The sequence below is a fragment of the Geotrypetes seraphini genome, chromosome 4 (genome assembly GCF_902459505.1).
Source record: "Geotrypetes seraphini chromosome 4, aGeoSer1.1, whole genome shotgun sequence".
Lineage (NCBI taxonomy): Eukaryota > Metazoa > Chordata > Amphibia > Gymnophiona > Dermophiidae > Geotrypetes > Geotrypetes seraphini.
In genome coordinates, this window is record NC_047087.1 from 246007392 (window position 1) to 246024926 (window position 17535).

General features: G+C 46.6%; 1 protein-coding gene across 6 annotated transcripts in view; it reads right to left on the reverse strand.

Annotated features, from left to right (window-relative positions):
* CDK1 (cyclin dependent kinase 1) overlaps positions 1 to 17535 on the reverse strand; it is a 124038-nt gene that overhangs the window by 41260 nt on the left and 65243 nt on the right. For all 6 annotated transcript variants that reach the window (XM_033942194.1, XM_033942196.1, XM_033942200.1 and 3 more), the window contains one exon: positions 11004 to 11127. In XM_033942194.1, the coding sequence (XP_033798085.1) occupies positions 11004 to 11127 (124 nt within the window). The remainder of the gene's footprint in view (positions 1 to 11003; positions 11128 to 17535) is intronic.

Genomic DNA, 17535 nt, shown 5'->3' on the forward strand with positions numbered 1-17535 from the left:
GGACGTAAGGGCTACAAGGAAAAGCACTTTCCAGGTGAGATACTTCAGAGGGGCCCTGTTGAGTGGTTCAAACGGGGGCTTCATGAGGTGGGAAAGGACTACATTGAGGTCCCAAACTACTGGGGGTGGTTTGAGAGGAGGGTTAACATGGAAGAGTCCTTTCATAAATCTGGCGACCACCGGATGGGCCGAGAGGGGTTTCCCTTGTAGAGGCTGGTGGAACGCCGCAATAGCGCTCAGGTGGACTCGTATGGATGTGGACTTGAGCCCAGATTGAGATAGGTGTAGGAGATAATCCAGCACGGAGGATAAGGGAGCTCGCTGAGGTTCCTTTGACTTAGAAACACACCATGAGGAGAATCTGGTCCATTTCTGGGAGTAGCATTGTCGAGTGGCGGGCTTCCTGGAAGCTTCCAAGACCTCCCTCACTTCTTGTGAGAATTGGTGAGGGGTTACGTTGAGAGGAACCAAGCTGTCAGGTGGAGAGACTGCAGGTTGGGATGAAGTAGTGATCCTTGATGTTGAGTAAGTAGTGAAGGAAACACTGGAAGTGGTACTGGTTCCCTGCTGCTGAGTTGAAGTAGGAGGGAGAACCAAGGTTGTCTGGGCCACCGAGGAGCTATTAGAATCATGGTGGCCCGTTCGAGTTTCAGCTTGACCAGAGTCTTCTGGATCAGCGGGAATGGTGGGAACGCATATAGAAATCGTTTCCCCCAGTTCAGTAGAAAAGCATCTGCCTCGAGGCGATGAGGAGTGTAGATCCTGGAGCAAAACTGAGGCAGTTTGGCGTTGTGGGGAGCCGCAAAGAGGTCTATCTGAGGCGTCCCCCATTGCGTGAAGATTTGGTGAAGGGGGTTGGAATGGAGAGTCCATTCGTGCGGTTGTAGCAGACGGCTTAGTTTGTCTGCTAAGACGTTGTTCTCCCCCTGGATGTATACTGCTCTGAGTAGGGCGTTGTGGCGCACCGCCCAGTCCCAGACTCGTAGAGCTTCCTGGCAAAGGAGGGCCGAGCCCGTGCCTCCTTGCTTGTTGATATAATACATGGCGGCCTGATTGTCTGTGCGAATGAGGATTACCATGTCGTGGAGTAGGTGTTGGAAAGCTTGGAGCGCATTGAAGATGGCTCTGAGTTCCAATAGATTGATTTGGTGTAGTCTTTCCGCACTGGTCCAGAATCCCTGGGTGCGGAGACCCTCCAGGTGGGCCCCCCATGCGTAATTCGATGAATCGGTTGTGAGAACTTTCTGATGGGGGGGAGAGTGCATCAGCAAACCTCTGGATAGATTCGAAGAGGTCATCCACCAAAGTAGAGACTGCCGAAGAGCAGGTGTGACTACGATGCGTTTGGATAGTGGATCGGATGTCTGATTCCACTGTGATGCCAGGGTCCACTGGGGGATCCTGAGGTGGAGTCTGGCAAAGGGTGTCACGTGTACTGTGGAGGCCATATGGCCCAGGAGCACCATCAGTTGTCTCGCCGGTAGGGTTTGGCGAGTAGCCACCGACTGGCAGAGATGAAGAAGAGACTCCATGCGTTGCCGAGGCAGGAATGCTCGGAGTCGGGTGGTGTCCAGGACCGCTCCGATGAAGGGGAGGGACTGGGTGGGTTGTAGATGAGACTTGGAGAAGTTGATCTCGAAGCCCAAATTCTGGAGGAAGTAGGTTGTAGCCAAGGCCGCCGAAGTGACCTCTGGGGCTGACGGGGCCTTGATGAGCCAGTCGTCGAGGTATGGGAACACCTGTAGACCCCTGTCCCGGAGTGCTGCGGCCACTACCACCAGGCACTTCGTGAAGACTCTGGGGGACGAAGATAGGCCGAATGGTAGCACTCGATACTGTAGGTGCAGATTTCCCACCCGAAATCTGAGGAACTTTCGGGAGGCCGGGTGAATGGGGATGTGAGTGTAGGCCTCCTTGAGATCCAGGGAGCATAACCAGTCGTTCTGCTCGAGGAGGGGGTATAGAGAAGCCAAAGTCAACATGCGAAACTTCTCTTTGACCAGGAACTTGTTGAGGGCCCGAAGGTCTAAAATGGGTCGCAGGTCGCCCGTTTTCTTCGGGACGAGGAAGTACCGGGAGTAAAACCCTCGGTTCAATTGGTCTGAAGGGACCGGCTCGACAGCCCGAAGCTGAAGTAAGGTTTGGACTTCCTGAAGAAGAAGGGCGGTCTGCGTCGAGCTTGAAGGATACTCTCTTGGAGGGTGGTCCGGGGGGACCCGGTGGAATTGAAGAGAGTATCCTTCTCTTATGATGGAGAGGACCCATAGGTCCGTGGTTATGGCCTCCCATCGGTGGTAAAAAAGATGGAGGCGGCCCCCTATGGGAGAGGCCGAGGTTATGCTCCCGGGAGGGGCGTCAAAAGGGCTGGGGAGCCTTAGGTACAGCCGGTGGCTGAGGTTTTTGCTGAGACTTCTGGGGAGGTTGTCTCTTCGCAGGCTGTCTCGCAGCAGGCGTTTGTCTGGGCATGTAACGCCGCTGGTAAATCAGGGGTGGCCTGGAAGGTCGAGACTGTTGAGGTTTGGGTTTGGGCCGCAGGATGGATTGAAAGGATTTTTCATGATCCGACAGCTTCTTGGTAACAGTTTCGATAGACTCATCGAACAGGTCAGCTCCAGCACATGGTACGTTGGCGAGTCTGTCCTGTAGGTTGGGATCCATATCGATAGTACGGAGCCATGCCAGGCGACGCATAGCTACCGCGCTTGCGGCGGCGCGTGCCGAGAGCTCGAATGCATCGAAGGAGGATTGCATCAGCTGGAGGCGTAATTGGGAGAGGGAGGCTACCACTTCCTCGAACTCGAATCGAGCTTGGTTGTCTATGAACGGAGTGAACTTGCGGAGCACCGGCAAGAAGAACTCCAGATAGGAAGAGAAAAAGAAGTTGTAGTTTAGCACCCGTGACGCCATCATGGAGTTTTGGTAGAATTTCCTACCAAATTTATCCATCGTTCTCCCCTCTCGGCCCGGCGGTACAGAGGCGTAGACCTGGGAGGGATGAGAGCGTTTAAGAGAGGACTCGACCAGTAGGGATTGGTGGGAGAGTTGAGGGCCCTCGAACCCTTTATGGTGCACGATGCGGTATCGAGCATCGAGTTTGCTGGGGATCGCCGGTATGGAATACGGCGTTTCGAAGCACTGCATGAAGGTCTGGTCCAGTAATTTATGCAAGGGGAGCCGAAGTGACTCCGTTGGAGGGTTAGGTAAATGCATGGTGTCCAGATACTCTTTGGAGTATCTGGAGCCCGTGTCAAGGGTCACATCCAGATCATCCGCCATTTGTCGGAGGAATGATGAGAAGGACAATTGTTCCGCCAGCGTCGGTCTGTGGGACGGGCTGGAGGAGGATGAGGCCTCCAGGTCCGTGGACATCGGGGAGTGACAAGGAGAATCGGGCACCGGTGTCTCCTCGTACTCCGGGCCCCTCGGAGGGGACACCTCTGATGAGGAGTATCCCCTACGTTGCAGTTTTTTCTGCGGTGACACCTCCGAATGGCGTGAAGAGTGCCAGGATGAGTGTCTCGATCGGTGCCCGTCTCGGTGGCGGGACGGGGATCGGGATCGTCTGTGCATCGCATGGTCTCCCGAGGCCCCCAAGTGGATAGGGCTGGAAGCGGTGGATCGTAACTGGGTTTGCGATGCGGGTTCTTGCGATGCTACCCAAGTCTGGTAAGGAGTGCGGAAGAACTCTTCCTGACTATGCCCAGGGCTTCGAGTATCGATCGGAGGTCTGGTCCCATGTTGGCGCGGAGGCGTAATGGGTTCTAATGGCGGCATATCGGTAAGCGAGGCTTGCCGCGTGGGCATCGCCGCCCTCCCCCGTTCGTCCTCGTCGGTTGTCGAGGTCGAACGGTGTGGGGGAGGGGGCGGACCGCCCCTTTGGATCGGTACCGGGAGGTCACCCTGTATGGCAGCGATGAGCCCGGGTCCGATGGTCTGCATGAGCTCAACGAATTGAGCTTCCAGCACGGACCGTAGCGAAGCCGATAAGGAGGGATCCGCACCGAAAGGGGGTCCTCCTGCACGGACATCGCGCTCCTTCGAGGCCGAGTGCTTCTGCTTAGTAGCTTTCGGCACTTTGATGACCATTGGTGGCACTGTGGAAGGAAGAGGTACCTGAACCGAGGAGACCGGGGCAGGCACCGACGTCGAGCTCGTGGATGGTGTCGGGGCGAGCGATGCCGGTTTCACCACGCTCGATGCAGGAGGGGTCGATGCCGGTTTTGCCCGAACCGGGGAGGTATCAGATGAAGTGGAGGCTGAGGGATCCTTAGCTGCGTCCATCTTGAACATCGATTCCCACAATAGGCAACGCCGCTTGAATGAGCTTGCCGTAAGGGTAGAGCAAGGCCTGCACGATTTCGGAATGTGGTCAGGGCCCAAACACTGCAAACAGCGCCAGTGAGGGTCCGTGAGTGAAATCGCGCGTTGGCACTTGCTGCACTTTTTAAACCCGGTGATTGGCCGGGACATAGGCCGGAAAATCTCCGCCGCGAGGTCGAAGCCAGTGGGCCTGAGCCACGTGGCCGGCCCGTTCGACCCGCCGGAGGAAATAATCTTCTTTTTTTTTTTTTTTTTTTAACTGAAAAAGAAAAGTACTGTTAACTGTAATTAAAAGAAAGCGAAAACGCGGACAAGGAAGGCAAATTTAACTGAATTCAGCTAGCGCATGATGAAGTTGAACTTCTCAGCTCCGCGGAAAAGAAAGAACTGAGGAGACACGCCCGGATCTCCGGGTAGGAAGGCACCGGCGCATGCGCGGTGCGGGCATCTAGAAACTTTAAGTTTCTACAAGCAACACGTGCTTGTGAGACGTCCGTACCGGGGCTCTGTCTGATGACATCACCCACTAGTGAGAATACCTGCCTGCTTGTCCTGGGATAAATGCTGTTACACTTATTGTAAGTTGTTTAAAATGAATAAAGAACTGGAAAAAAAAAAAAAGAAATCTTGAGATAACAGGGTTCTGTTTTGAAGGTTCTGTTTTGAAGAGGCTGTTCCAAGTCTTTACGCCAATGTAGGTGATAATTATGTTAAATATGTGCTTGTACTTAATTGTTTTAGAAGATGGGAGGATCAGAAAAAGTTTCTCGATGCTTCTGGTTGAATTGGACCAAAAATTGATTAAAAGGTTTGAGCGCTTCAGCTGAGCTTGCATATAAGATGCAATATATTATGCACGATATTTTGAATTTAACCTCAATGGTTCACGGATGAAATCTCGTACCTTATCAAGGAGAAAAAAAGAGCATTTCTTTCACACAAACGCACGGGGGAAGGAGAAGCTGACATTAAATACAGGACCAAGTCTGCAGCGGTCAAAACAGCAGTTAGGGAGGCCAAACTCCAAGTGGAAGAAAATCTAGCAAAGAACATCAAGAAAGGGGACAAATCCTTCTTCAGATATATTAGTGATAGGAAAAAGAACACCAGCGGAATAGTACGCCTTAGAACACCGGATGGAAATTATGTAGAAGCAGACTCCGACAAAGCCAAACTACTGAATGAATACTCTGCTCAGTCTTTACCTGTGAGGCACCTGGACACGGACCTCAGCTGGAAGCAAACCCAACCACGGAAGACCCATTTCAGAATTTCGAGTTCACACCAGCTGACGTTTACAGCGAACTGGCAAGTCTCAAGGTGAGCAAAGCCATGGGACCAGACAAATTACACCCAAGAGTGCTCAGAGAGCTGTGCGGTGTCCTGGCAGAACCACTAGCCATGCTCTTCAATCTCTCCCTATGTACGGGGAGAGTCCCCCTAGACTGTAAAACAGCCAACATCGTTCCTCTGCACAAAAAGGGTAGCAGAACAGAGGCTGCGAATTACAGACCGGTAAGTCTCACATCGATAGTGTGTAAACTCATGGAAACACTACTTAAACGCAAGCTGGACATGATCTTGGAGGAGGGGAATCTGAGGGATCCCAATCAACATGGATTCACTAGGGGCAGGTCATGCCAATCCAATCTCATCGATTTCTTTGATTGGGTAACAAGGAAGTTGGACTCCGGGGAGTCTCTGGACGTAGTGTACTTGGATTTTAGTAAGGCTTTTGACAGTGTCCCACACCGTAGGCTTCTAAACAAGATGAAATCAATGGGGTTAGATGAGACACTAACTACATGGGTCAATGATTGGCTGAGTGGTAGACTTCAGAGGGTGGTAGTCAACGGCACCTTCTCCGAAACATTGGAAGTGACCAGCGGAGTGCCGCAGGGCTCAGTCCTGGGTCCACTGCTTTTTAACATATTCATAAGGGACTTGACACGAGGGCTTCAGGGTAAAGTAACATTATTCGCCGATGACGCCAAAATATGTAATACAGTAAGGGAAAGTAATGTGCAGGATTATATGACGCAGGACCTACTTGCGTTGAAGAGGTGGTCCTTGACATGGCAGTTAGGCTTCAACGCTAAAAAATGTAAGGTCATGCACCTCGGTAGCAGGAATCCGTGCAAAACTTACACCTTAAATGGAGAAACATTAGCTAGGACGACAATAGAACGAGACTTGGGAGTGATCATCAGTGCAGACATGAAGGCTGAAAATCAGGTAGAAAAAGCATCATCCAAGGCAAAACAAATGATGGGATGTATCAATAGAAGCTTCGTCAGCAGGAAACCTGAGGTCATAATGCCACTGTACAGAACCATGGTGAGACCTCATCTGGAGTACTGTGGGCAGTTCTGGAGGCCACATTACCGCAAAGATGTGCTTAGAGTCGAGTCGGTTCAGCGGATGGCCACTAGAAATATCTCGGGGCTCAAGGGTCTCTCGTACGAAGAGAGACTGAACAAATTGCAGCTCTACACTCTGGAGGAACACAGGGAGAGAGGGGACATGATAGAGACGTTTAAGTACATCACAGGTCGTGTCGAGGTGGAAGATGACATCTTCCTACTCAGGGGACCCTCGGCCACTAGAGGGCATCCGCTCAAACTCAGAGGAGGGAAATTTAAGGGTGATGCCAGGAAGTACTTTTTCACGGAAAGAGTGGTGGGTCGCTGGAACAAGCTTCCGGAGCAGGTGACCAAGGCCACTAGCGTGCTTGACTTTAAGAATAAATGGGACATCTACGTGGGATCCCTACAGAGGCCTAGTAAGGTGGTGGGTCAGTAGAGTGGGCAGACTTGGTGGGCTGTAGCCCTTTTCTGCCGTCATCTTTCTATGTTTCTAGAGATTGGCAGCCAGTGAAGTCTGTTGAAATAGGGTGCTGTGATGGAGTCAAATTTTTTCAGTTCGAAGATTAGCCGTATTGCTATGTCTTGAATCAGTTGTAGTCTGCAGATAAGGGTGGCATTTTTATACCTACATAAAAGGAGTTGCAGTAGTTCAGTTGAGACAGTATTAGCATTTGTGTCAGTATTGCAAGTGATGACTGAGGAAGAAGGGAGGATCTGATCAGTTGGAGTTGTCTCATGCTATAGAAGCTTTTTCTTCTTAAGTTGGAGATCTGGGTTTGTAGGAGGGTCAAGTCCAATATGGCCACAAGAATTTTTGTAGGTTTTGTTGATATCTAGTTTGGTTCCTGAGGGCAGGGTGATAGCTGTAGGGAACTGTGAAACCACATTACTTTGGCTTTATATCAAACCATACTGTCTGGTGATCACTACCGCCTAGGTGGGCACCAATTTGGACACTAGATATACTTTCCCCATTCCCCATTGTGAGCACTAGATCCAGCATCCTTCTTCCCTCGTGGGTTGTCACCATTTGCCCGAGGAAAGCATTTTGAAAGGCATTCACAATCTCTGCTTTGTTCCAATTCTGCAGACAGAACTTTCCAATCCACATCCTGAAGGTTAAAAATCACCCAGCAGTAGCACCTCCCCTCTCTTTCCCAACTCATCCGCACAGTGCGCAGCAGCGTCGAAAAAAGCCAACAGGATGCTGGGCATCATAAAGAAGGGTATCATAACCAGGATGCGGAAAGTCATCATGCCACTATATCGGGCGATGGTGCGCCCGCACCTGGAATACTGCGTTCAGTATTGGTCGCCGCACCTCAAGAAGGACATGGCGGTACTTGAGAGAGTCCAAAGGAGAGCAACGAAGCTTGTAAGAGGGCTGGAAAACTGCCCATACGCCGAGAGGCTGGATAAGCTGGGTCTCTTCTCTCTGGAAAAAAGGAGGCTCAGGGGAGATATGATAGAGACCTTCAAGATCCTGAGAGGCATAGAGAGGGTGGATAGGGACAGGTTCTTCAGACTGAGAGGGACAACAGGTACGAGGGGGCACTCGGAGAAACTGAAGGGGGATAGGTTCAAGACAAATGCAAGGAAGTTTTTCTTCACCCAAAGGGTCGTGAACACATGGAATGCGCTCCCGGAGGAAGTGATCAGGCAGAATACAGTAAAGGGATTCAAACAGGGATTGGACGGATTCCTGAGGGACAAAGGGATCGTAGGGTACTGAAACCAAGGGGTGATTCAGACAGGTCGTGACCTGTTGGGCCGCCGCGGGAGCGGACTGCTGGGCGGGATGGACCTGTGGTCTGACCCAGCAGTGGCACTGCTTATGTTCTTATTAACTTCTGGATATCTATAACCAGATCTTTATCAAGTTGCTCCGATTGTGTCGGAGGTCTGTAGACAACTCCCATGTAGATAGAAGTTCCATCTTCTCTTTTCAAAGCTATCCATATCACTTCCTCCTTTCCCAGGCCCCTGGCATTTCAGTCGCTTGGATATTGTTCTTCACAGAGAGAGTTACTCCTCCACCTTTTCGGCTATCCCTGTCCTTTAAAAGATTATAGCCTGGTATGTCAGCATCCTATTCATGGGAGTCACTGAACCATGTCTCTGTGATAGCAACAATATTTAAGTCTGCCTCTAACATCAGGGCCTGTAGATCATGAACTTTGTTGCTTATACTGCGAGCATTTGTGTCCATTGCTTTCCAGCTACCTTTCAGTGGGAACTCTTTTTACATAGTTTTTTTTGTCCAGTCTCACTTACTACTACATTGAATAAAAGTGAACTGCTAAGATTTTTATTTACATTGCTTTCTTTAATACTGTGACATCTTGTCTATTGCTGGGGATGGCCACCAGAAGTGACCTGCATCTGTATGCCACTCCCACCTTCAAGTTTAAATGCCTAGAAACATTGCCTGAATTTCTCAGCAAGGATTCTTTTTCCTACCATAGCAAGATGCAATCCATCATAACAAAACAAGACTTTTGTTTTTCCATGTGTTGCCCTATCCTCCTTTGTAACTAAAGTCTTCTTAATGACACCAGGCTCGAAGTCATCTATTCAAGTTATCAATATTTTGTAATCTTTCCTCTCCCTTTCCACAAATAGGCAGTACTTCTGAAAAGGCTAGTCTTTTTTTTTTTAATCCTTTATTCATTTTATAACTTACAAGTGCATCCGAAAGAACAACATTTTAACTTGGATACACTTGATAATCTGCAATAATCAAATAAATAAAGTTTATCCCCTTCCCTCCCACCCCTTTTATTACATATATCAAACACGTATACCATATTCAAGAAGGACATGGTGATACTTGAAAGGGTCCAGAGAAGAGCGACAACAATGTTAAAAGGTATGGAAAACCTTTCATACGCAGACAGGTTGGAAAGGCTGGGGATCTTCTCCCTTGAAAAGCGGAGACTCAGAGGAGACATGATAGAGACTTTCAAGATCATGAAAGGCATAGAGAAGGTAGAAAGGGACAGATTCTTCAGACTATTGGGAACCACAAGCACAAGGGGGCACTCAGAGAAACTGAAAGGGGACAATTTTAGAACCAATGCTAGGAAGTTCTTTTTTACTCAGAGGGTGGTGGACACCTGGAATGCACTTCCGGAGGTGGTGATAGGACAGAGTACACTATGGGGGTTCAAAGAAGGATTGGATAAATTCCTGAAGGATAGGGGGATTGAGGGATACAGATAGAGGTAGAGATAGGTTATAGAAAGAGTATAGATAGAAAGATAAGAGGGATTAAAGGGCTTAGAAAAGGATCACCTTACAGGTCATGGGTCTGATGGGCCACCGTGGGTGCAGACTGCTGGGCGCGATGGACCTCTGGTCTGGCCCAGTAGAGGCAACTTCTTATGTTCTTATGTGTGAGTCACTCTCACAGCGATCAATCAGACAGGAAAGATGGGGATTACAACAAACCTCCGTGCGAATCATTTGCATACAAAATTTAGTGCATCAGCAGATCAACCAAAAATCAGATCGGAGTGGACCCATGCGGTCTTACCGATCCTATTTAGTGCATCTAGCGCTCAACGTGCTTTTTGCACTGAACACACATTCTTAAGCTCTGATTTATTTAGAATAACCACCTTTTCACCACCTTAGCTTACCAGGGTTTAAAAAAGGTTTGGATAATTTCCTAAAAGAGAAGTCCATAGGCCATTATTGAGATGGCTTGGGGAAATTCACTAGTATTCCTAGGATAAGCAGCAAAAAAATCTGTTTTACTACTTGGGACCTGAGTTGGCTACTGTTGGAAACAGGATACTGGGCTCAACAGACCTTCAATTGTCCCAGTATGGCAATTGTTATATTATGTTCATGAGGCAATTCACCCAAAACGGTTCTTACAACACACATACACAAGGTTATTTCTGTATCAGACACAGGCAACTTTTGCAACAATGGAGAGGCAATTTGTATATAGGGAAGAAATCCTGATCAGGAGTTTAACGCCTGCACTGAAATCATTTTAGCATTGTCAGCTAGTAAAAATCTGGAGAAAGGTTTTCTGCATGGGCCCCTCAGCCTGCTTACCTGGGAAAGACTGGCTAACTTGGATATTGGACAGGTAACCTCCATATATAATAGTATAATGAACTAATTCTGAACTAACTTCAATACCTTTATTATATGCAAGTGCATGAAAGCTGTAGCCTAGTTTTTGTGCTTTAGTCATGACTATCTTGTACAATAGAAAGCACGTGTTTTCTTTGTGCATGTCATGTTAACTGTAACTGTCAAAAACAAGAAAATCTACATTTCTACAGGCATCTATCCTTTTACCTTAACAAGTATCTGGTCCATAAACTGGTCAGAAGGAAGAGAATCCAAGTACTTCTTCAGATCCATAGGAAGGTATTCAAAGATAAGGTATAGTCGTGAATCTTGCATTAGAACATCCTGAAGACTAAAAAAATAATTATGTACTTTCTTTAGGCACAATGAGATAATTGCAAAAAGTATTTTTTTGGAAAGAAAAAATATTCAGCAGAACCAAAAGATTTAGCCCAGGAAAGCATTACTACCTTATTTCCCCATGTATAGGCCACGGCATATTCATGGGTTTTATAAACCTGTGTAGTGGGTGTGGCTTCCTTATATGGGGCGGCCTAAAGACATCGTAGATAAGCCACCCCATTAGATAAGATGCGGCGCTACTGAAGTCCCCCGTACCTTTTAAAATAGCTCCCTCGCTGGACAGCTGCTTCATCCAATGTCGCAGGCAGCGGTGCAGGGCAGGCGTGATTTTTTCGGCATCCAGCCTGGCCCCACGCCACTTCCTCAATGCCTGCTGTCAGTTCTTGCAAGTCCCGCGAGAACTGATGGTAGGCATTGAGGAAGCAGCATGGGGCCAGGCTGGATGCTGAAAAGATCGTGCCTGCCCTGCACCACTGGCCGCGACAATGGAGGCAGCTGTCCAGCAAGGGAGCTATTTTAAATGGTATGGGGGACTCCAGTTGCGCCGTGGCTTATCTAATGGGGTGGATTATCTAGGAGTTTTAAAACGAGAATAGGCGTTTCCTGCGGCCTATATAAAGGGGTGGCCTAAACACATAAAACCAATATAACTTTACCAATAAAGTCCCAATTTCCACCGGCTTTACCAATCCTCTCCTTAGATAATTAGAACATGCTCTTTTATAATCTTATGTATTAAAATCATAACAATTTATGTAATCCGCCTTGAACTGCAAGGTAAAGGCAGAATAGAAGTCACTAATGTAATGTAATGTAATATAAGATGTGGAACAAAAATTAAGTGATTTTTTAATTGAATTTTATAACTAATCAAGCATCTTTCACAACTGATACAGAAAAGGCATAAATTAAAAACAAGAAGCGAGATCTCAAAAGAAATATTATAACATATAAATGGCTAAACTTCACTGTAAGTTAAGAGTCCAAGATTAGAAAAAGGATTTTTCTAAATCTGTAAGAATCAACAACATAGAAAGATATATTACGAGAGGTAAGGTAAGGTAATTTTCTTTCCCTTAGATGCAGCAGATGAATCCAGAGACCAATGGGATAGCTCACATCTACCAGCAGGTGGAGATAGAGAAACTGATTAACAGGTGTATTTATTGGCTGGCACTCCTCCTGTCTCATCAGTATAGCTCCATGCCCAAGCACATTTGACCATCAATAGGTATAGCATGTAAAAAACTTCTTTCCCAGAATACATCGGAAACAGCACCGATACAGAATACAACCATTAACAACAACCAATTACTAAAAGTCGCACATGCAGAAACCGACCATCAAATATCAGAAAGGGTGGGGCTCTGGATTCATCTGCTGCGTCTAAGGGAAAGAAAATTAACAGGTAAGACATAATTTTACCTTCCCTAGCAACAGCAGCAGATGAATCCAGAGACCAATGGGATGTACAAAGCAATCCTAAACCTGGGTGGGAAGCAAATACTTCCTCCACAACAATCGAAGCACCAAAAAGCCCATATTGTATGTGCTCGCACATCCATGCAGAAACGCGGAGAGAAGGCACTCTCGGAAGACTAGTAAGCCGCGAGACAAATATCCTCTGAAGAACCATGAGGTGGAAGGAGATGTACATAGATGGATCAAAAATTGGTTGGCGGGTAGGAAGCAAAGGGTAGGTGTGAAGGGCCACTACTCTGACTGAAAGAGGGTCATGAGTGGTGTTCCGCAGGGGTCGGTACTCGGACCGCTGCTGTTCAATGTATTTATAAACGATCTAGAAATAGGGACAAAGTGCAAATTAATAAAATTCGCAGACAACACCAAACTATTTAGTGGAGTTGGGACAAGAGGACTGAAGATTTACAAAGGGACCTGAACAAACTGAAAGAGTGGGCGACGAGATGGCAGATGAAGTTTAATGTAGAGAAATTCCGCATCTAGAGTACTGCGTCCAATATTGGTCGTCGTACCTCAAGAAGGATATGGCGCTACTCGAGAAGGTTCAGAAAAGAGCAACGCGATTGATAAAAGGTATGAAAAACCTTTTATATGCTGAAAGACTAGAGAAACTTGGGCTCTTTTCCCTGGAAAAGAGGAGGCTTAGAGGGGACATGATATGAGAGAGACTTACAAGATCATGAAGGGCATAGAGAATGTGGAGAGGGACAGATTCTTCAAACTTTCGAAAACTACAAGAACGAGAGGGCATTTGGAAAAATTAAAAGGGGACAGATTCAGAACCAATGCTAGGAAGTTTTCTTCACCCAAAGGATGGTGGACACCTGGAATGCGCTTCCAGAGGAAGTGATAGGACAGAGCACAATATTGGGGTTAAAGAAAGGATTGGATAATTTCCTGAAGGAAAAAGGGATAGAAGGGTATAGATAGAGAAATACTATACAGCTCCTGGACCTGATGGGCCGCCGCATGGGTGGACTGCTGGGCATGATGGACCTCTGGTCTGACCCAGCAGAGGCAATGCTTATGTTTTTATATAACTGGTCTGAATGCAATTCTCATATGTATATATGAGAGTACTAAATTCCTGAAATGGCATCAGCAATATCCCCTAGAACTTTAGAGCTGCCATACTGGAATAGGCCAAAAGGTCCATCCAACCCAATATCCTGTTTCCAACAGTGACTGATCCAGGTCACAAACACTTGGCAAGATCCCAAAGAATAAAACAGATTTTTATGCTGCTTATCCTGGGAATAAGCAGTGGATTTTCACAAGTCCATCTTAATAATGGCTTGCAGACTTTTCTATTAGGAAATTATCCAAACTTTTTAAATTTCTGCTAAGCCAACTTTCATCACATTCTATGGAAATAAAATGTCTTCACTCAACTGGAATTCTTCTGGTTTGTTTTAAAACTTTACTACTAAGTAGCTTCATTGCAAACCCCCTTATTCTAAGTAATTTTTTTTTTTAAGAGTAAACAAGCAATTCACATCCACTCGTTCCACTCCACTCAGTATTTTCCCCATCCCAAGTTCTTTTCCTGCTCCTGCCCAATTCCTGCAAGCTCTGACCTCATCTGCACAAGCCTCAAACACTTCAAAATCATAAGCGTTCGAGGCTTGTGCGGTTAAGGCAGACCTTATAGGAATGGGGCAGGAAAAGGGAAATCGCGCGCTGGCACTTGCTGCACTTTTTAAAACCGGTAATTGGCCGAGACATAGGCTGAAAAAGCTCCGCCGCAAGATCGAAGGAGCGGGGCCTGGGCCATGCGGCCGAATGACCGGAAGAAATTTTTTTTTTTTTTTTTTTTAAATAAGAAAACAAAGTAAGTAGAACACACGATAAAGAGTAAAGGAACTCAAAACCGCGGCGAAAGAAGGCAAAAAACACGGGTTCAATTAGCGCAGAATTGAAGTAAAACTTCTCAGCTCCGCGGAAAGAAAAGAACTGAGGAGACACGCCCGGAGCATCGGGCGGGAAGGCACTCGCGCATGTGCAGTGCGGGCATCTCGAAACTTCTGAAGTTTCTTCAAGCAAGTATGCTTGTGAGACGTCCGCATCGGGGCTCTGTCGGATGACATCACCCTCTAGTGAGAATACCTGCCTGCTTGTCCTGGGATAATTGCAGGGACATGATGGGGAAAAAATTTGTCCTCGTGTCACTCTCTATTTTATAGATCTCTATCATCTTCTCTGAGCCATTTCTTCTCCAAGCTGATGAGCACTAGCCACTTTAGCTTTTCCGCATAGGAAAGTCAGCCCATCCCCTTTTATGCCATCACCTTTCTCTTTGAGAAGTGATGACCAGCACTGTACGCAGTATTCGAGATGTGGTCTAACTATGGAGCAATACAAAAGCATTATAGCATTCTCATTTTTGCTTTTTATCCCTTTCCTTAGAATTCCTAACATTCTATTTATTTGCTTTCTTACCACCGCTCCACACTAAGCAGATGGTTTTCAAAATATAAAATCAACAATGAGACCTTTCCTTGGGTAGTGACTCTTATATGAAGTTGTTTCATGTAGCTATAGTTCGAGTTCTTCTTTCCTACATGCATCATTTTGCACGTGCTCACATTAAACCTTATCCACCATTTTTATGCCTGGTCTCTAGTTTTGCAAAGCCCTCTTGCAATTTAACTTTCTAGTTCTTTTATTAAGGTGTGGTAGCTGATTTAGCACACGCTAAATGTTAACGCGCACTAATGCGTCCATAGGATATAATGGGCGTGTTAGCATTTAGCACACGCTAAACCGGCTAGCGCGCCTTAGTAAAAGGACCCCCCCCCCAAAAAAAAAAAAAAGCAAATTTAAATTCTCACTAGTTATTTATAAATGAGCTAGATATGGGAACATGTTAAAGCAGCTAATCCAGCATAGAACTCCGAGGAACCCCACTATCTATCCATCCCCATTGAGAAAACTGACCATTATTATCTTTCTTATCTTACTAGTTTGTTAATCCACAATAGGAAATTACTATCCCATGACTTTCTAATTTCCTTAGAAGTCATTCATGAGATACTTTGTCAAATGCCTTTTGAAAATCCAGATATACAACATTGACCAGGTTACCTTTATTTTTCTTTGAAGGATGTTGAACAAACATGTGAATAGATTGGTAAGGCAAAATTTCCTTCAACTAAATCCATGCAAAAGTACATATATGCTCTTGCTCTATAATGCTATCTTGTAATAGTCTCTACTATTTTGCCCAGCACTAAAATCAGGCTCACCATATATAAATTTCCTGATAATATCTGGTACCCTTTATTAAAAAGTTTGTATTACACTGGTTAGTGTTACACTGACCACCCTCCAGCCTTCTAGTACCATTCTGAATTTTAAGGATAAATTATAAAATTATTAATAGCAGCTCTGCAAGTTCAATTGTTCAATCCTATCAGTACTTTATGATGTATACCATCCAGATCAGGTGATTTGCTGCTCTTCAGTTTGTCAAACTGCAACATTACATCTTCCAGGTTTATATAGAACTGTTTCACTCTCGGACTCATCAGCATTGAAGACATTCTTTTCTACATCTTCCTCAGCAAAGACCAAAGTTTTCATTTAATCTCCCTGTTATGGCCTTGTCTTCGAGTGCCCCCTTTACCCCTCGGTCACTTAGTGGTCTGACTGATTCTTTTACTGCCTCCATGCTTCTAATATACCTTTAAAAAAGTTACTACTATGGGTTTTTGCCTTTAATGCTATCTTTTTTCAAAGTCTCTTAGCCTTCCTTATCAGTGCTTTGCTATTTCTTATTATCTTCAGTCAAATCCTTCTTCCACTTACTAAAGGATTTTCTTTTAGCTCTAATAGCTTCCTTCACCTCATTCGTTACCATGTTGCCTATCCTTCCTACTTTAATACATGGAATGTATCTAGTTTGGGCTTCCAGGATGCTATTTCTGAACATTCACATCTAATGTGGATTTTACAATCAAAGCAGCATTTGCTATGCTGGTCCGATTAAAAAAAGTAATGAACTGCCAGTAAGACTGTCTACTTCAAGATTTAGACAGTTTTTTAATTGAAAGCTTTTTTGTTTGCTCAGGCATATTATGGGGAAATATCTGCTAAATATTTTTATGTATTTTGTATGTATGTATTCCTGCCTAGTTAATAGGTGGGATATACTCGTAAGTTTTAAAAATAAAATAATGTAGGTTTCTGATCTTTGCAGCTACTCATAAGTTTTTTGGGGTTTTTTTTAAGCCATTCTCTTTTTATCATAGCATTTAACTTTCAAAAAGGAGAGTAACATAATGGATTGTCTAGGTGTACTTATTCCAGAGATTACCGTATTTTCACGTAGATAACGCGCACCCGGGTATAGCACATGAAAAACACAAATTTATGTACAGAAATGTTTATATACCGCGCACACCCGTATACCGCGCATGCTGCCCGACTGTCCTTTCGCCCGCCCCGACTCTCCTCTCCCCCTTGAAGTCCTGTCCCCACCCTGAAAGCCTGATGCCCCCCCGACGTCCGATTCACCCCCCCCCCACCCGCAGGACCGCTCGCACCCCCACCCCGAAGGACCGCTCGCACGCACCCGCACCCCCACCCCGAAGGACCGCTCGCACGCACTCCCACCCTGAAGGACCGCTCGCACCCCCACAGCCTCCCGACCCCCCCATCATGTAGAAGCTCCTACCGGTGTCCTACTGCTTCCTCTTGGCGGTCCCGAATCCCTGACACGATCGGGGCAAGAGGGAACTCAAGCCCTCTTGCCCCAGCCAACCGCGGCACCCCCTACACGATCGGGGCAAGAGGGAGCTCAAGCCCTCTTGCCCCCCCCCCGACACGATCGGGGCAAAAGGGAGCCCAAGCCCTCTTGTCCCGCCGACTCCCCGACAATATCGGGCCAGGAGGGAGCCCAAACCCTCCTGGCCAC